The 17,522-nt window shown below is 38.1% G+C and overlaps 1 protein-coding gene across 2 annotated transcripts in view; it reads left to right on the forward strand.

Moving 5' to 3' along the window:
• The window catches only part of PREX1 (phosphatidylinositol-3,4,5-trisphosphate dependent Rac exchange factor 1), a 222,152-nt gene that overhangs the window by 145,180 nt on the left and 59,450 nt on the right, over positions 1 to 17,522 (forward strand). For both annotated transcript variants that reach the window (XM_026697513.2, XM_087929017.1), the window contains exons 8-11: positions 4,139 to 4,254; positions 5,582 to 5,731; positions 7,955 to 8,102; positions 13,778 to 13,878. In XM_026697513.2, the coding sequence (XP_026553298.2) occupies positions 4,139 to 4,254; positions 5,582 to 5,731; positions 7,955 to 8,102; positions 13,778 to 13,878 (515 nt within the window). The remainder of the gene's footprint in view (positions 1 to 4,138; positions 4,255 to 5,581; positions 5,732 to 7,954; positions 8,103 to 13,777; positions 13,879 to 17,522) is intronic.

Raw genomic sequence — 17,522 nt, forward strand, 5'->3', positions numbered from 1 at the left:
TTGATACAGCCCTTCCCTTTCTGCAGGCAGTTTTCCCAGAACACTGAGTTTGGGAAACAAAATGTTCTATTGCCTTTTGAGAGAGTGCTCTTGTTTGTACAGAACAGGCATCAGTGAGCAAGTTTTCTGCAGTTTGGCTTGGAGATCGATATGGCGGCTCTGACACTTTCGGTTCCCCAAAGAATTTGTGTTTATATTTCCTGTAATTCCAAAGCAAGCTTTGTCCCATTCTCCAGAATCTGATTTTCATTAAAAATAGAGGAGTTTTCTGCATGCTACCTACTATTTAAGAGATATATTTAGATGTGGCAAAGCTGCTATAATTTGTGATGGTTTATCTCTCTCTGTCGGCTGTTTAAATTCAGTGCAGAATGAAGCTGAATGTCTACCACGTTCTGGAGTTAGTTAGCATCAGACTTCAATAAGTGACATACTAATCAGTTACAGTGTCCAAATATAAAACTTTATAACAAGTTTATACAGTGGGAAAATGTTTAATGTCAACTATACCTCAGTGTTCTATGATGTATGGATGTCTAGGCTGGTATTAGAGCCACGTTTCCATGCTGTAGCCCCAAAGATCATGGTATACATAGCAATAGCAATAGCACTTAGACTTATATACAGCTTTATAGTGCTTTACAGCGCTCTCTAAGCTGTTTACAGAGTCAGCATATTGCCCCCAACACTTTTGGGTCCTCATTTTATCCACCTTGGAAGGATGGAAGGCTGAGTCAACCTTGAGCCTGGTGAGATTCGATCTGCCAAATTGCAGGCAGCTGGTTGCAGCAGAAGTAGCTTGCAGTACTGCATTCTAACCAGTGCACCACCGAGGCTCTTACATATAGATAGACTAGAGCCAAATTTACAGGATTGTTTCATGGATCTTTTGATTCATTATCAAGTGACCCCAAAAGAAGGTTGCAGTATTTGAGGGAGAAAAGCTACAATATTTTCTTTGCCTACACAGTGCAGTGTTTGCCCACATGTAACTGAAACGATGTTCTTTGCATCATGGATAGAAATGTCCACATCCATACACGTATGTGTGCAGGATTGTTGCGGGGGGGCAGTTAGAATTTATTGCTGTAATTTGGGTAACACAAATTTACTTACTCGCACATTCTGTTTTGCAGTTCATCGTTATGTGGGTGTAAAATCACTGATTTACTGCCACCTGCTCATCCTTTAAAAAAATAAACTTTATGCTTTTGTGTTGCTTGCTGTTTCAAAAATACAGACTGCTTCAAATGGAATTTAGTCCGGTGGATACAAATGATTTAATATTGTAAAATAAAAATGAAATCAAATATTTCATGGTGGCACAGTGGTAAGAATGCAGTACTGCAGGCTTTGAGTTTGAGTCTCACTAGCTCAAGGTTGACTCATCCTTCCATCCTTCCAAAGTCCGTAAAATGAGGACCAAGATTGCTGGCAGCAATATGCTGACTCTGTAAACTGCTTAGAGAGGGCTGTAAAGCACTGAAGTGGTATATAAGTCTAAGTGCTATTGCTATTATGGCCGTAGACCAGAATAAAAATAAGTTTTTTTAAAATGGTATACTCCCCTCCTTGCCCCATTCCCTGACGTAACTCTAAGAGGATCATCTTTAATTGACACATGATGATTATTAATCAGATGGGACAGCAAAAACAGAAGCACACAATCTATAATATTCAAAACCTTTATTTACACTTAGTAGGTCAACCCAAACAAATAGCTATGAAGATTTCTGTTCTGCCATAGCTCAGCTTCTTCTCAGGATCTTCAAGAATGCCTCTCCAAAGAAGGCATGTTTATATTTAGTATCGCATTTTATCTGTTCATGCTTAAAAAGACAAAGGTGAAAAGGCTTGTCAGAACCTTGGACAGATCTCTATGAAGTTTGCAAAATACTCTTCCAAAACAATAACAACAAGCGAACAAAAACTTTGTTATTTCAGTCCTTGACCTCAAATGTCTATGGAGATGTTCAGTTTTCCAGGTCATGCAAAGCATCCAAAGATGCTTTTTCAAGAGGCAACTGAATTTTCTTTGTTTTTCTTGAAGACATTTTGCTGCTTTGAAAAAGCTTCTTAGATAGAAGCTTAACATCTTCTGGGAAAACAAAGAAAGTCCAACTGCCTCTTGAAAAAGCATCTTTGGGACTTGACCCCAAATGTTCTCCATAATTATCATGTAGCCTCCAACTTTCCATTGTTGAGGAAGATTGTGGAGAAGGTAGCCAGCCTGCAGTTGATTATAATCCTGGAAAAGTGGATTATTTAGTTCTTTTTCAGGCAGGTTTCAGGCAGGATTTAGTATTGAGGCAGCCTTGGTGATGCTGTAGATGTCTGTGGTGGAGCTGAGGTAGGGGTGGTACATCTATCCTGGTACTCCTTGATTTCTCAGTGCCTTTCAGTTCCATCAATAGTGGTGTCTTTCTAACCATCTCCATGTATTGGGGATAGAGACCATTGTTTTATAGAGGTCTCAGGTAGAGTGCTGGAAGGTTCTATCCTCTCTCCCTTTCTTTTTAACATCTACATGAAACAGCTGGGCGAGGTCATCTGCTGGTTTAGGGTTTGGTATCATCAGTAAGCTGATAACACCCAGTAATACCTTTTGACACCAGGCCATCTGAATGAGACTGTTGAGCCTCTGTTTTGAGGCAGGGTGTAAATGGGGAAGAACTGTCTCTGACTCTTTCCTATTAAGGCTGTGTTTGGGGCATCTAGATCTGGGAAAATTTTGGAGGGGGTAGCATTTCCTCTGTCAAGAGTAACATGCAATCTGAGGGATCTTCCTGGATTCAAAATTTTTGCTCAATAGAACAATTGCGTCCAGAAAGGCCTTTATGCAGTTTTGTTTGGCATGACAGTTGTCCTTTCTGCTAGATCAGGAAACCTTTCAGACATACCTTGGCCACCTCACAGCTTGACAAATGTCATGCACTATATGTGGTGCTGTCCTTGAAGACCATCTGAAACCTAAAAACTTTATTTATTAAAGTTATTTATAAGATTTATGTGACTGACCGTTTTAAAACAAAACTCTGGGCAATTCACAATTACAACCCGACCAGAATGCTGAGGCATACCCATGTAACATATCAGCTCCACAAGATGAAAGAATGCCTGTTCGTTTCCAGGTGCATTTCCAGGTGCAGTTCATTTCCTAGAAAGCCTTATGCAGTTTAGACTTGGTTACTTGAGGGACCACCCATAGTATCTACTAGTTGATTTGATCAAACAGGATTGCCATAGTCCTGATTCCTTCAATTAAACAATACTATACACCTTGGAAGTGCACTATCTATCCTCTGAAATGAGGTCCCCCCAAGATCATGATACCTATCCTGTAGGTATTTCAGAAGGTTTTTGAAGTCCTGGCCTTTGGTGAAAGGGATTGAAGTCCCCTTCTACAGGTTTGCTCCTTCTGTTGCCTGTGTTATGTCAGCTTTTTCTTCTTCGTTTTTATCATTGTCACCTATAGTGATGTGCTGCAATGGTATTAAACAATGATTTAAAAAGGTAGGTGGACAAGTTTATGTTCTACTTGTGTGCTTCTCAGAGGCATCTTGGCCAGCTTTGAGGGGGAAGATAATGCTGATCTACATTGAGTTTGATCCAGCAGGACGCTTATTATTCAGTTCTACCTGTTATCTACCTTTAGCAGCATCCAGAATCTCTGCTGAAATTAAATCATCTGACTTGGCATCCTTTTTTGGTTGATCCTTGAGAAGTTTTGTCTTAAATCAAATTAAACAACCACTAAACAAAAGCAATTGAGAGATGGGCAAATACATAAATCAATACAATACAAGAATGCATACTTGCACACATACATATATAACTAACTAACTACTTTAATATTACTATGGTTTCAGATCCTGTCATAAAGATGGGTTGTATTTTTAGTTGCCAACTGTTGCTTTGCCATCTGTCGCTACGTGCTTGTATCGTTTCCTTTATTAAATACTCCTCCACAAAAGGTTTATGATAGTGTTTATGGTTACGTGGTTACCAGTACAGGAAGTGGCAAATGTACTCCTATCCCAATTTCAGTGGCAGGATGTTTGTAAGGGGCAAATTGTTGTGTTGAAACTGTCCAATACTTAATAAACATCTTTGTTCACTATATATTCATTAACTACAGAGTTGCTGGGAAAAAAACATCTAAGCGTACTAAGTCTATCAATGGATCCCTCTACATTTTCAGAGGGCGAATAAACACAGAAGTAATGGAGGTTGAGAATGTGGAAGATGGGACAGGTAAGGACCAATTAATTTTGTCTCAAAAGGACAAGGCAGTGATGTTCTTCCATTTGACTCTTAATGGAATTGTACACATCTTTTCAGAGGTGATTTTGGGCTGGGGGTGTCTTCCTGAATTCACAACTCTGGCTCAATTTATGAGGTGATGGCTGTGGTATGGTTGCAGCATCCCGTGGTCATAAGGTCATCATTTGTGACCTTCTGCCTGCTTTTCCATTGGCTCTGCTTGTTGGAAAACATCAGTGAAGATTGCAAATGGCAATCAGATGACTGTGACATATTGCAGAGTCCTGATTGTGAGCCAGTTGCGAAGTGTCTGCATTGTGATCATGTGACAACAGCTGTGCTGTGATGGCTGCATGTGAGGACCTATAGTAAGGCTTCCACATTTAGCACCATCATAACTTTGAATGCTCATTGAATGAGTGGTTGTGCAATGAGGATCACCTGTACATATTAATGTTGCTTATATTGCATGTATATTTATTCCACTGGAGTTAGGTGGCCAATAAGTTTAAATGAATAAGCAAATGTTATTATTTTTGAGGGTGTTGTCTTTAGTTTATGAAATGATTTTGCATGTTAGCTGCTCCGAGTCTTCAGGAATGGGTGCATAGAAATTAATCAACTAAGTAAGCAAACAAATGAACAAGCCTATTTCATTTGTCAGAGAAAAATCCAGTTGTTTTCTTGGCAGGCATCACTTTAGTTTGGATTGAATTATCTGCATTTCTGAAGTGGTATTTAAATTCCAAGTCTCTGTTAATATATTTAACTAGGTCTGGTAAAGATCTAGAAAAGCCATCCTCAGAATATACAAAGCTTGGCAACTCTTAACTTGGCTAATTATAGTTAGTTGGTAGTTCATTTTAGGAGTCCTAACCCCTAAAATGTGTTAATTCAATCACCAGATTAAGCCAAGGATCTGAAAATTAATGTAGTTCAATCTGTACCAATGCAAAAACTGTGCCACAAAAATATAACTGATTTTTAGTCAATCTGAACTCCCTTAGAATTAAAAACAATTCAGACCAAGTGTTTTCTTTTTGGTATCAGTAACCATCAGATGAAGCTGAAAGTTCACTCTATCACTTGATATAATAAATACCTTCTCATTAATCACTCTCTTACCTGATTTTGGAGTAGTCTCAGTATTATTTTCACAGTTGCCCAGTATTTCAGTTCAAACTTTTGGAACATCTATCTAGCTGTTTCTATTACTACCATAGAAAAGGGACAATGGTGGAGCTCAGGTTGAATTTATTTTCCTTTTAAACTCCAGATTTGCACTAACTCTCTTCTTGGTACATTTGTGCTTTTGTAGCAGATTATCACAGTAATGGTTATACAGTAACAAATGGATGGAAGATACACAACACTGCCAAAAACAAATGGTTTGTCTGTATGGCCAAGACAGCAGAGGACAAACAGAAATGGCTGGACGCTATAATCAAGGAACGGGAACAAAGAGAAAGTAAGCTTGTGGCTGACACTTTTTATATTTTAGGGACAAAAGTCTGTATACATTTGCAAAATTTTCCCATCTAAAAAAGGAGCAGCTTATTTTCACTGTCATGGCGAAAAAAAATGATGATGGCGATGCAGAGGTATAATTTAAGCATCTACAATGTAGAAGGTTTCTCCCTTAAAACAGATTCAGAGATGTGGAGCTCAAGTACTCTTGGCACATATAGTCATATTTTACGCACTGTGTAAAAGTTTTATGGCTCTTGTTTTATAAGCAGATAAGTAAGTTTATGATTTATTTATTTGTGAAATTTATATAGCCACCCAGCTCATGAATGTGACTGGATGGCATACAGTAAAAACAGAACGATAAAACATATCTTAAATAACCTTTAAAAACAATAAAACATACATATAATAAGACCACAGGAGAGTGTTAAAAATTAATATGTAATAAACCCTGGTTGCGGGCTTTATTTATCCCTTTGTTTCCAAGGGATTCCCAGGACTGCTGTAGATGTTCTAGAAAGGAATTTATATTAGTATTCCTTATGCTAACTATGGAAAAATTATAATAGTTTGTACAGCACACATTTTGTTAAGGTTCTGGCATTTACTTGTATCATTAAACTCTTTTAAAATCTTCCATATGCCATGAAAAATTGACCATGGGTGCAGTTCAGAGTGACACAGTTATACTCCACTGAAATTATGACAGCATTTTGGGCTCTTGCCAACTTAATTGCATTTGCAACCAGTTGCAGCATCCTGCAGTCTTGTGAACCTGATTTGTGATGCTTTTTGCTGGTTTCTGCCAGAAAAAAAAGAAGCCCCTACCTATTCAAGGGAGTGGATTTTGACTTTTGAGAGAGGGTTCTAGATTTTGGATGCATTATTTAAGTTAGCTCATTTGAGTTACTTTGGTTCCCAAAATCGTTGCACTGTGGTGCACCATGTCACCTAATTAAAGGTTACAAGCAGACCAGTTTTGGATGTATATAAATTCTTTATTGATCTTGTTTTTCAAACTCTATTAATCTTCTATACCAGGGGTATTGCTGGCTGAGGAATTCTGGGAGTTGAAGTCCACAGGTCTTAAAGTTGCCAAAGTTGGAGACCCCTGTTCTATACTGTCTTCCAAAACACTGATGTCATGGAATGTGTGAATGACCCTGGGAAATGAGGAGAAGAGATGTTTCCTATGTAACAATTAGACAAGAGAGACAGGAGCCCCCAGTGGCTTAACGGATAGAGTAACAAACTTAGGAAGGATCCACCCTAATAGATCAAGAACTTAAAAGTGGCAGCGGGAGGTTTATACTTTGAACTTTGCAAGATTTTTCTAATGTATCCTTACATTATAAAGAAGAATTATTTCTTCTGCTTATGTTTCCTGTCTAGTTTACCTGGGAGGGCTGACAATTGGAGATTCACTTGCTTGTCTAGAGGCAATTTCTGTTTGTCATAGATAAGAAGGAAATCAAGGAGGTTTTAGGCATGAATTCAAGATTTTATCGAAAGGCAATCCCATCGGGTTGAGATACTTCAACAGCCAAGCCATTATCAGCACGAAGACAATATGTTTTATGTTCCAACCAGATGAGCAAGGGATGCATTGCAATCTTCTCCTTACCTCAGAGCTTAGGGAATTCGATGATGTAGTTGCAAATCGAGAATGTGTTGAATTACACAGACTGCTTTCTCTCCCAATCTGACTTTGCAAATTGCCTTTTGCAGAATTTGTCAGCAAGTGTTTTGGAGTAATATTATAGTATGGAGGAAGATGGCAGTCGGCCAGAATGTCCCTCCCCCTGCAAATCATTTCAGTAGAAATATGATCATGAAAACAGTTCTGAATTGCAGTGGACATAATACTACACTTTCTCTAATTAGACCAGAAACTTGATGCACTGTATTCAGTATATTTATGATTGACTTGGATGCGTTGTCAAATATACACAGCCTTAGTTGTGATGGAAGTGAATGAAGTGCTTCCATTAAAAAAAAGGATAGAAAAGAAGCTTCAGATTGACCTTTACTCTATTTAAGGGAGAAGAAGTGTCTATTCACAACTGAGAAGCTTGTTTTTGTCTCTCTGTTTACAAAACTATTTTCACCAAGGAAAGGAAAATGTTTGTGATCTAATTGGTGTTAGGCCGACTTTTTTGGCGGGGAGCAGACCAAGTTTATCTGGGAAGAGTTTATGAAAGATTCTGCTTTTGTTTTCTAGGTCTGAAGCTAGGCATGGAGAGAGATGCTTATGCTATGATTGCTGAGAAAGGAGAAAAACTGTATCACATGATGATGAATAAGAAAGTGAATCTTATCAAAGACAGGAGGAGAAAATTAAGCACTGTTCCCAAGTGCTTTCTTGGCAAGTAAGTGATTTTGGTTTGAATAGGGCCTTTCATTCCAATTAACTGAAAGGATTGTGAGTTTTCTGTGGATGGGTTTGTGGAGCCAAATCAGATGTGCTTTGATGGAACTTAATTGGAAAAGTCTTTAACCTCTATTACAGTTAATTTATTAAAATTAACCATTCATTCCTATACAATGCCCTTGGATTATGTAATGGCAGCAGATTCTTTTGGATGTGGAAGACAAGATCACTAGAAAAGGAAGAAATCAAATGCACAACAAACACAATCTGAAATAGTTTTGACAACCTCCCTGGCCTTGCCTTCCTTTTCTCCTAACCCTCTCTTTTTTGATATTCTTGCAGTTGTTTGGTCTTATAATGTCAAATTTAAAATGCAGAAATAAAAGTAGGATTATGCCTCTTTTATCAGCGAATTAGGAAAAAACCCACTATTTGTAGCCAGATCAATATTAAGATGTGATTTTTTTAAAAGTGTGAATGTTAGACTTGGAAAGACATTGAACATAGAAGATTGTTTGTAAACCCTTCAAAGTCATGCAGGTGATATAGGAAGGGTAGAAATTTGACAGATAAATGAAAAAAATGATATGTGCTAAAGATATTAACAAGAGATTAGATAGGAGATCATCTGAGAAGGTTTTTCTAGTAACGAAATTCTGAATATCTGTTGTTTCCTTATCATTTCCATCTAGCATAGCAATTAATTTTCAGATATTGAGCAACAAAATGATTCTGTTTTCTACATGCAGGGTAAACTTAAAGAAAGGATTGTTGTTTCTGGCAGATGCAGAAATAATATTTTTAGGTGTGATAGTGGGAGTAGTTGGACTTTGAGAGGTCAAACACCCAACTCTGCCCTACATATGCCCTGTTTTCCCTCATCCATCACCACAGCGCAACATTGCTGTTACTTGCTGCCATTGTCACTCATTCTCCACATGACAGCTGCATTTTACGCACCGACAGAATTTCATAGGACTTACTTAGAGTCAGAGGTAAATCCCATTCTGTGATGCTTGAATATGTGAGGCCTTATTGGCATCAAGTCCCCAACAATCAAGAATGACATGTGAAATTACTTAAGAGCAGTTTCCTTTATTGTTTTTCACCTGTAAATGGAATCTTGCCAAAGTAGAGCTGCTATTGGCCAGAGATACACTCAGGGAATAGCCAGGGAGGAACTGTTTTAACTCTCTTCCTGCTAACCAAACTTTCCAAGGTCTGCTGTCTCTTTACTCTTTGGAAAGCAGCCCCTTCCTCCTGGGATTCCACATTACATTCTACCACAATTGGACCCCTCAAGAAGCATTCATGAGCACTGAGTACTGCATCTTCTTCTAATAGACCATATTCTTCTAATAGACAAAATGCAACTACAGGGAAGATTTTCTAATTACTTTCATGAAGGGAAAAGCTGTGCCAGAATGATTAGTTTGACTCCATTCATGGGTCTAGATACTGTCAGCATTAAGGTTCTGAACTTGATCCATACTATATTTTGAATGAATGGAAGCTATAATCACGTATCCTTGTAGACACTAGATTGGGGCTCATGCGCTGTCCACACCCAGTTTAGCGAAGGGGTGGGCGGAATCCTGATACGTGATGTGACACCGCTGTGACAACATGGGTTTGACACCCCTGCACTAGATCATGAGGGGTTTCCTGTTTGTTTTGCTGTGGAAGTTGTCTTCTCCAAATGTTCCAAATGCCTATAGAAGTTGTTAGTTCCATCTTGCAGTAATCTTTCTTGAGGTGCATGAAATATTTCCCACTGTAGGTTACTTTTTGTTTACATCCTGCTTTTGTCTAGTTCTAGCTTTAAAAAAATCTCTTTGTAATTACTTTGATGCTTCCCCACCCTTTTTTTAAACAAAAGACCCCCAATTTTGACCTGAAGTTTATTCCTTTATGCATTTCCATATTCACATATCTAGCTATAAATAGGGTTTAAGTCTTCCATGTAGCAATCTTTCTATTTTGCCTACAATTGCTAAACCTGTGAAAAAGAAGAATAAAATGGTGAGCTTTTAACTTAACTTTAGCAGTCAGCTTGCTTTTCATAGCAGATCAGTTAATTCATATCTGTTCATCTTGGTACACCCCCCACCCCATCTTTCAAAATATGGCCTGCACATTTTCTTGCTCTCAAACCATTAACATTGCTTCTTGTCATGCACAGCAAGTGGGACTTTTGTAGTTTGTTTGACAAATCTCTGAATATACAAAGTTGTTGGTAGAGAACTTAATATTGGTTCCAAACATAGCTGCTCTTTTTCTAAAGGCCTTACTTCAGAGGTGGTATTCAGCAGGTTCTGATCAGTTCTGGAGAACCGGTAGCGGAAATTTTGAGTAGTTCAGAGAACTGGTGATAACCTTCCCCCAGGAGTGGTGAGGGAATGTGTCAGCTTTCCAGCAACACTCCATTCCACCCAATGACTCTGAGACAGACATCTCTTGAAGGTTCTTTTTATTTTGGATAGTAAACTGGCACAACCATGGAATCCCGAACCTGAAAGTTCTGGGCTTCCTTACAATAAGTAAAAACTACAAAATCAATCCCCTGCATCCATCATCACATCAAATGCCCCAATTACCATCCGTCCCAACTTAAGACTTCTTCTCCATTATGCACAACACAACCTGACCTTGAATCAGAAAAAGAATGTTATTATATCTAACTAGATATACTCCAATATATTCCCCCCCTCCCACGTTCCCAGGCTGAGATGTGGGAGCATGGGAGCATCTGATCTCAATATGGCTTCCAAAGCTGACAGAATGGAGATTTTATAGTATCCTTCCGCCTGCCATGCCTACCAAGCCACACCCACCAAGCCATGCCACACCCACCAAGCCATGCCACACCCACCAAGCTATGTCATGCCCACCAAACCGGTAGTAAAAAAAATTGAATCCCACCACTGCCTTACTTGTCCATGACCTTCCTAAACTTTCCTCTTGCATCAGTGCAAATGTGCTTTCTTATGATTTGCATCCTTCTGCTAGTACCAGAGAGAAGTCAGTGTGCAGGACTTGATCCTTCAAAATCTTTTTCACTAGTCTTGTTTCTTTGGTAGTATCTTCTGCCGAGATCACAGAGATAATAGGAATTTTTAACTTACAGAGTTAGTCTTTAACTTGTAACCATACTTGTGATCAGAATTTCCATTGCTAAGCAAGGCAATTGTTAAGTGAACTGTGCCCAAATTTTACAGCCTTTTCTGCCGTAGCTGTTAAGCAAATCACTGAAGTTGTTAAATGAGATACAAGGTCATTAAGCAAATCTGACTTCCCCCATTGACTTTGCTTGTTGGAAACTGGCAATCTCATGTCCCCAGGACATTGCAACCTTCATAAATATCTACTGGTTGCCAAGTGCCCAAATGTGACATGGGAATGTTGTAATCATCATAAATGCGAGGAGCCAACTGTAAGGCTCCCCCCCCCCCCATTTTTTTAAAATCATGTCCAATGCTGGTTAGTTTTTCAAAATCAACAAACTTCTTACACCTAGTTGGAGCTATTATTAAATTCAGCTTTCTCCAGTAATCATAAGCACGGCTCAAAGGAAAATCATAAACACGAGCATATGAGTTAAGTTGCACATTGCAGGGAGAAGTGGAACTTCCGTATGAGATATCATTTGGGACAGTAGCCCTGGTTTCTTAGAAGGTACCCTTTCTTCTCTGAATGAATGACTGCAATGCTATGTCGTAACACATGAGCCACAACTTGGATCCAGACAGACTGCAGCTGTTTTGCAGCCATGGATGAACAAGAAAGAGATCGGGCAAAGAAAGAAGAGGGGGAAAAAAAACTTGATGAATGGGGCATTACCCTTATTCCTGAGGGAATCTGGTAATTTGCCAAGTTAAAAATCAGCTATTTCAAAGCTCTGCAAAGGCCAGACAAAGCATGAAAGTGCACCCCTGCGGAGGAAATAGATGTACAATAAAATAGCTGTAATTCTTGCCATTTGTGTATGTCACTTTCTTATCCAATCCATGCCTCCAGTTACAGCGAATTTGACTCTACAATTTCAACATGTTTTAGGAATGGCTGACTCATCCAAGCCACATGTAGTCTATTTCAGGAAAAAAAAAACCAAAAAGAAATAAATAACATTTTAAAATTCATTTCGAGGAACAAATAAGAAAGGCTGTATAAACTCATTACAGGATTTCTCAGTAGTTAGTGTGGCTGAACATAATTTCTGCATGTTGAAATTACTGTCTAAACAGGATGAGATTTAATAGGAGTTGTAGAAAGACAACTGGAATATCTGAAAGGCAGTGGAATGGAAAAAAATTATCAGTTTACAAATCGGTAAGATATAGTTTTCTGATGTTTATGGATGACCAGTAAAGAATACCAGTCTCTACCAAATGTCTGTGGAGATTCCCAGTCATTCAGGTCATGGTTGTCCCAAAGATGCTTTTTCAAAAAGCAACTGGAGTTTCTTTGTTTTTGCTTGAAGACAGTTTGCTTCTCATGCAAGAAGCTTCTTCAGTTTTTCTTATCCATATTGAAATTCTGGAGCAAAGGAAATAAATTAAAATTAGGTTGCTGACCTGACATTGCCCTTCACTGTAATATGACAATATTTTTATTATTTAACTTTATTTATTCATGTCATTGTCTGTGTTGGAATTTCTGCATTTCAATAGAAGAGAATATATGTAGTTCGGGCTTGAATTAAGGGGTCTTGGGGGCATTCTGAACTTAATTGCTTGTTTGCAAACCTTTCATTACCCAACTAGATAACATCATCAGTGTGAGTGTGTGGAGTTTCCCCCCTGTTTATATACACTAGCTTGCCCTGCCGTTTTGATGGGATTTTGTCCTAATCAAAGAGCTACCAATGATATTTTTTGCAGTCCAGGTCTAGGAATTCAATCCCAATGATAATTTTAAAGAAGGCAGAACATGCAAATGAGACAATAATAATACAATCTGATACATTTTTAAAAATCTTGCATGCATATGTTCTTAGACTCTAGCCTCTGGCATGCTATTCAGAAGCCAAGTGTTAATCAGAAATTAATTGCAGAAGTAGTCTTGATGACCTTTAAGGTGACTGTAGAGGTGTCAGTACTTTATTCCATAGATAACTTTAGAGTCAAAGTTATGAGCGACTGAGAGATATGCCTTTCTTTATACACAATCAGCACATATTGTGTAAATCTGTAACCATAATATGTTTATACATTTTAAATAAAACATTAACACATTCAATTTGGCAGATGATTTAGATAGGATGCATTTTGTATAAAATTTGCAGAGTTTTATTTTAAGTATGATAGTTAGGAGAGAAAGCTAGAGGCTGATACACAAGATGTCATTATTCAAAGATCATGCATGCACAATCTCAGGAAAGACTTGTAGAATGCTGCCTTGTCAGCCTGTTCAAACACATTAGGAAGGCTTCTTGAAGTAGACCAGGTGAACAGAAAATGATTGACTAAGAGTCGCTCTGGACATTTTGTGAAGGGTGCAGGAATTTGAACATTAGCATCCTAAGCACCACGTGTTCCCATGTGACTATGCTTTGCTTTACCTGGTAGAGAGAAAAATGCCTTAGATCATTTCACATCTTGCACATTTATTTTTTGCCTAAAGGAAATAGGAAACTAGTTTCGTTCATTAAACTGCTTCTCTTTTTCTTTCCAGTGAGTTTGTTTTTTGGTTGAAAGAAATTGGGGAGATAAGCAAACCAGAAGAAGGGGTCAATCTGGGGCAAGCTCTGTTAGAGAACGGCATCATCCATCATGGTGAGTGTTTTGTATTTTAGCATAAAATTCCATCAGATGTAATAATGTTAAATTAAGTTAAAAGAAGCATAAAAGAAGCCAGATATGTACTAAAGCTAATTGGAGGAGCGTATTTTAACATTTTTATAGATTGCTTTTCATATGCTATAGTTTCCAGAAATAATATAATACTATAATTTAGTGGCCAACATAAATACATGTATATTTGAAAGAGTTCCAAAAACAAACCAGGCAAAGGCCAGGTATGCCACAAAAAGGTTGAGGTAAAAGTTTTCCCTTTCCAGTTATGTTCAATTTTAGGGGGCAGTGCTCATCTTTATTTCTTAGACAAGAGGGCCAGCCAGCATTGTCCGAAGACATTTCTGTGGTCATGTGGCCAGCATGACTATAGGCCAAAGTGCATGGAACCACCACAGCGGTACTGTTAAATTCCAAACAAAGTGGTACCTATTTATTTACTTGCATTTGCTTGGTTTTGAACTGCTCATTGGGCAGGAGCTGAGGCAAGTAATGGGAGTTCAGCCCATTGAGCAGGGCTTGGGTCTCAAATCTGGGCTGTCAGCTGACAAGCTCACCATCTTTAACTGCTGAGCCATCGTACCCCTGAATTTGCAATGGTTAAACAAATTCCAACAAGAACATCTATCATATTACAAGACTCATCTCTATGTTTCTAAACTGGAAACCAAGATGAAGAGAGGAGAGGTTTACGCTTTTGCAATGATGATTCACTATTAGTGGCTCATAACGTTAGAAATATATATTTTTATGGATGGTATTGATACTTACTCAGAATGGTTCTATGAGGGAGATTGCCTGTGTCTAAATATGACAAATAAATAAATAAATTAATTAAAATATTATTTTAATAGTTTTCTGTAATTTAAAGCAAACTGTAATTTAAGATAAACTTTAAGATTAAAGTTCTATTTTAGATTGCAAAATAGAATAATGCATTTAGCATTGTAGTTCTTTATGCATATTCTTCAATAGTAAATTCCATTGTGTCTCATGGAGTTTATCACAAAAATAGGGACAAAAAAATACAGACTAAATATGTATATATGTCTAATTTGAAGAAATACACTAGAAGCTACTTCTAGGTAAGCAATTGTAATAATCTCTTCAAGTCTAGTTTGTGTGACATTACTTCACAAGTGGTAACCTTTAACCAGTGGACAAGCATGTGGCGAATGTGAGGGACAACAGTATTTGTGCTTGTGACAAAATGCTAAAAACTCTGCTGAAATTTAACAGTGCATCATCCAAGAGGACTTCAGTATAATTTAGTATTGCCCAAAGCTTATGCGAATCAATCAAAGTCTTTTTTTGTGATTATTCTGATATATTTTGACACAAGAACTTCAAAATTTAAAAAAAATCAGTCTCACTGATCTCTTCATACATTATGTTTTTGCGTAGAGTGGTAAAATTTTATGGCAAAGCTAAAATAATAGTATATAGCTAACAGTTCAAACCCTACCATTTTTTCCCTTTGTTTCCTGTGCTGATCAACTATTGTAATAAATTGCTCACATCTTGTGGGTTGCACATTTTTAGATCTAAGAAGCAGATGTTTACATACATATCAAGATGTGTCATTGAGCAAATGAATATGTTGAACAGATGCATTTGCTCACAGAGCCATAATTTGTTTTTCCTCTCAGAATGCCCATGGGTAGCATAATCAAAATCTGATTCTAGTGTGTGAAATAACTCTCCAGCGGTTTGCTGGATGGGCAGGATATTCTCCTTCAACAATGAGGCCCAGAACTTGTTTTTCTCCTGCTGCTTCCCAATAACAGTATCAGTTTCTTGTTTAAGCCGTAGGATTTCCTGCTGCATCCTTCAGGTGTTCAAAGCTGGAAAATTAACTTCATTAAGTTAAGTCATGAGGCATTTTCTTCCTAAAGAATTTGAGTCATCTTAATTCCCGTGCAAACTCCCTGAAACAAATTTTAATGGGGGAGTTCTATTAAATTTGACTGACATTTTTGATAATCTCTTTGTATTAGTAAACCAGAAATGTTTTTTCCCCCTAACAATGTCAGTAGACCAATAGTTGAAGATACTTTCATAAATTGAAATCCTGAGAAGATCCATTTTAGTGCTGGAACCGATAGCATCAGTTCAATGCACTCAATTTTCAAATATGCTCTGATGAAATATTGAGCACAGAAATTAATTAGAATCTAGCCTTTCTTTTAGGCAATATAATAGGAAAAAAGACTTGTCATAGCTGTAATTATGTAATTATATAAAGATATACTACTGAATAATCTCCTTCTGCCACAGCAGACGTTTGGCGTGACAATATTAACAAAGTTGTTGCTTCATTGATTCAACACATCTTCATATTATATGTAATTGTCATAACAACGAAGAACTATTTAACTGATTATCTCTGTGAGCCCTTCATGGAAAGGCACCTCTCAAGCTAATTCAGTGCCATTTTAAAGAGTCTGAAAGATACTGCAATATTGCAGGAAGCTATTATTTGTCAGTGTAGGCTGGTATTGTTGATAGGAGCTCTCCAGGGTTCCCGGCAACGAAAAATCCAGTGTCTTCTGCAGCAAACAGCAAGGAAGCAAAATCTCAATATATACAACTGCCATATACCACGAGCATAATTTATAGCATTTGCATGATTACATTATCATATGAATATTTTAATTTGCCCCTACTTGCCCTCTGTTATAGATTTCCATGAAAGAATCTTCCTCATACTTTTTACCTCTGATTGTTTTCTAAGTGAAAATTTCAGAGTTTGGATCTGAATCTTTCACATATAAACTGTGTGCTTTATCACTAAACTGCGATCCCATTGCTATTGGTTATTGGATTATATCCAGTAATGGCTTTACCTTAATGCAAAAATACACTGTCTGATCCCCCGGGGCAATCTAGTATCAAGCTCACTAAGTAGATCAAAACAGGAAATCAACTTCTCATAAAGGCTAAAACTGCTTTTATTGAGATTAGCTATAACAGAATCTTGCAGGTCTGACATTGCTGTATCTCCTCCTCCTTCTTATACTTCTGTGAATTAGGGAGGCCTGTGTAACTTAGGTCATCTTGATCTGGATTTTAAAAATATTCCAGCCCTTTTTGCCTAAGTAATTATTCTCACATATTTCCATCAACACCAGCCTTCTTACTTTTTCCATCTAGAAAACATTGGCTGTGGTCTCCAGTTGGATCCACATTGCTGACTGCATTCTCCCCCGCCTAGTCACTCCTTAAGCTATTTCTTTTTTTCCCCTCCCGACGATCAGCTGTTCCAATGATCAGTTGTGCCAGAATCCCCCTCGCTGTCTTACTGCTTAGCCCAAAAGGCTTCCTTGAGGCCCAGGAGGTAAAAAGGTGTATGGGGGGTGCACACTCTGTTGTTTTTTTTTTTTTTTTGCCTTCCTGGGCCCCAGGGAAGCCTTCTGGGAGCAAAAATGCCCCCCTGGAAGCTTCCCTGAGGCCCAAAAACAGAGTGAATGGGGGTGCTGCGCGGCCCCTCTGTGCTCCTTTTTATGCCTTCCTGGTTTCCAGGGAAGCCTTCTGGGAGCAAAAATGTTCCCTCAGGAGGCTTCCCTGAGGCCCAGGAGGCCCAAAAATGGAGGGCAGGGGGGTGCTGCAAAAAAAAAAGAAAGAAG

The sequence above is a fragment of the Pseudonaja textilis genome, chromosome 3, assembly GCF_049901715.1.
Source record: "Pseudonaja textilis isolate UNSWEBS1 chromosome 3, rPseTex1.2, whole genome shotgun sequence".
Taxonomy (NCBI): domain Eukaryota; kingdom Metazoa; phylum Chordata; class Lepidosauria; order Squamata; family Elapidae; genus Pseudonaja; species Pseudonaja textilis.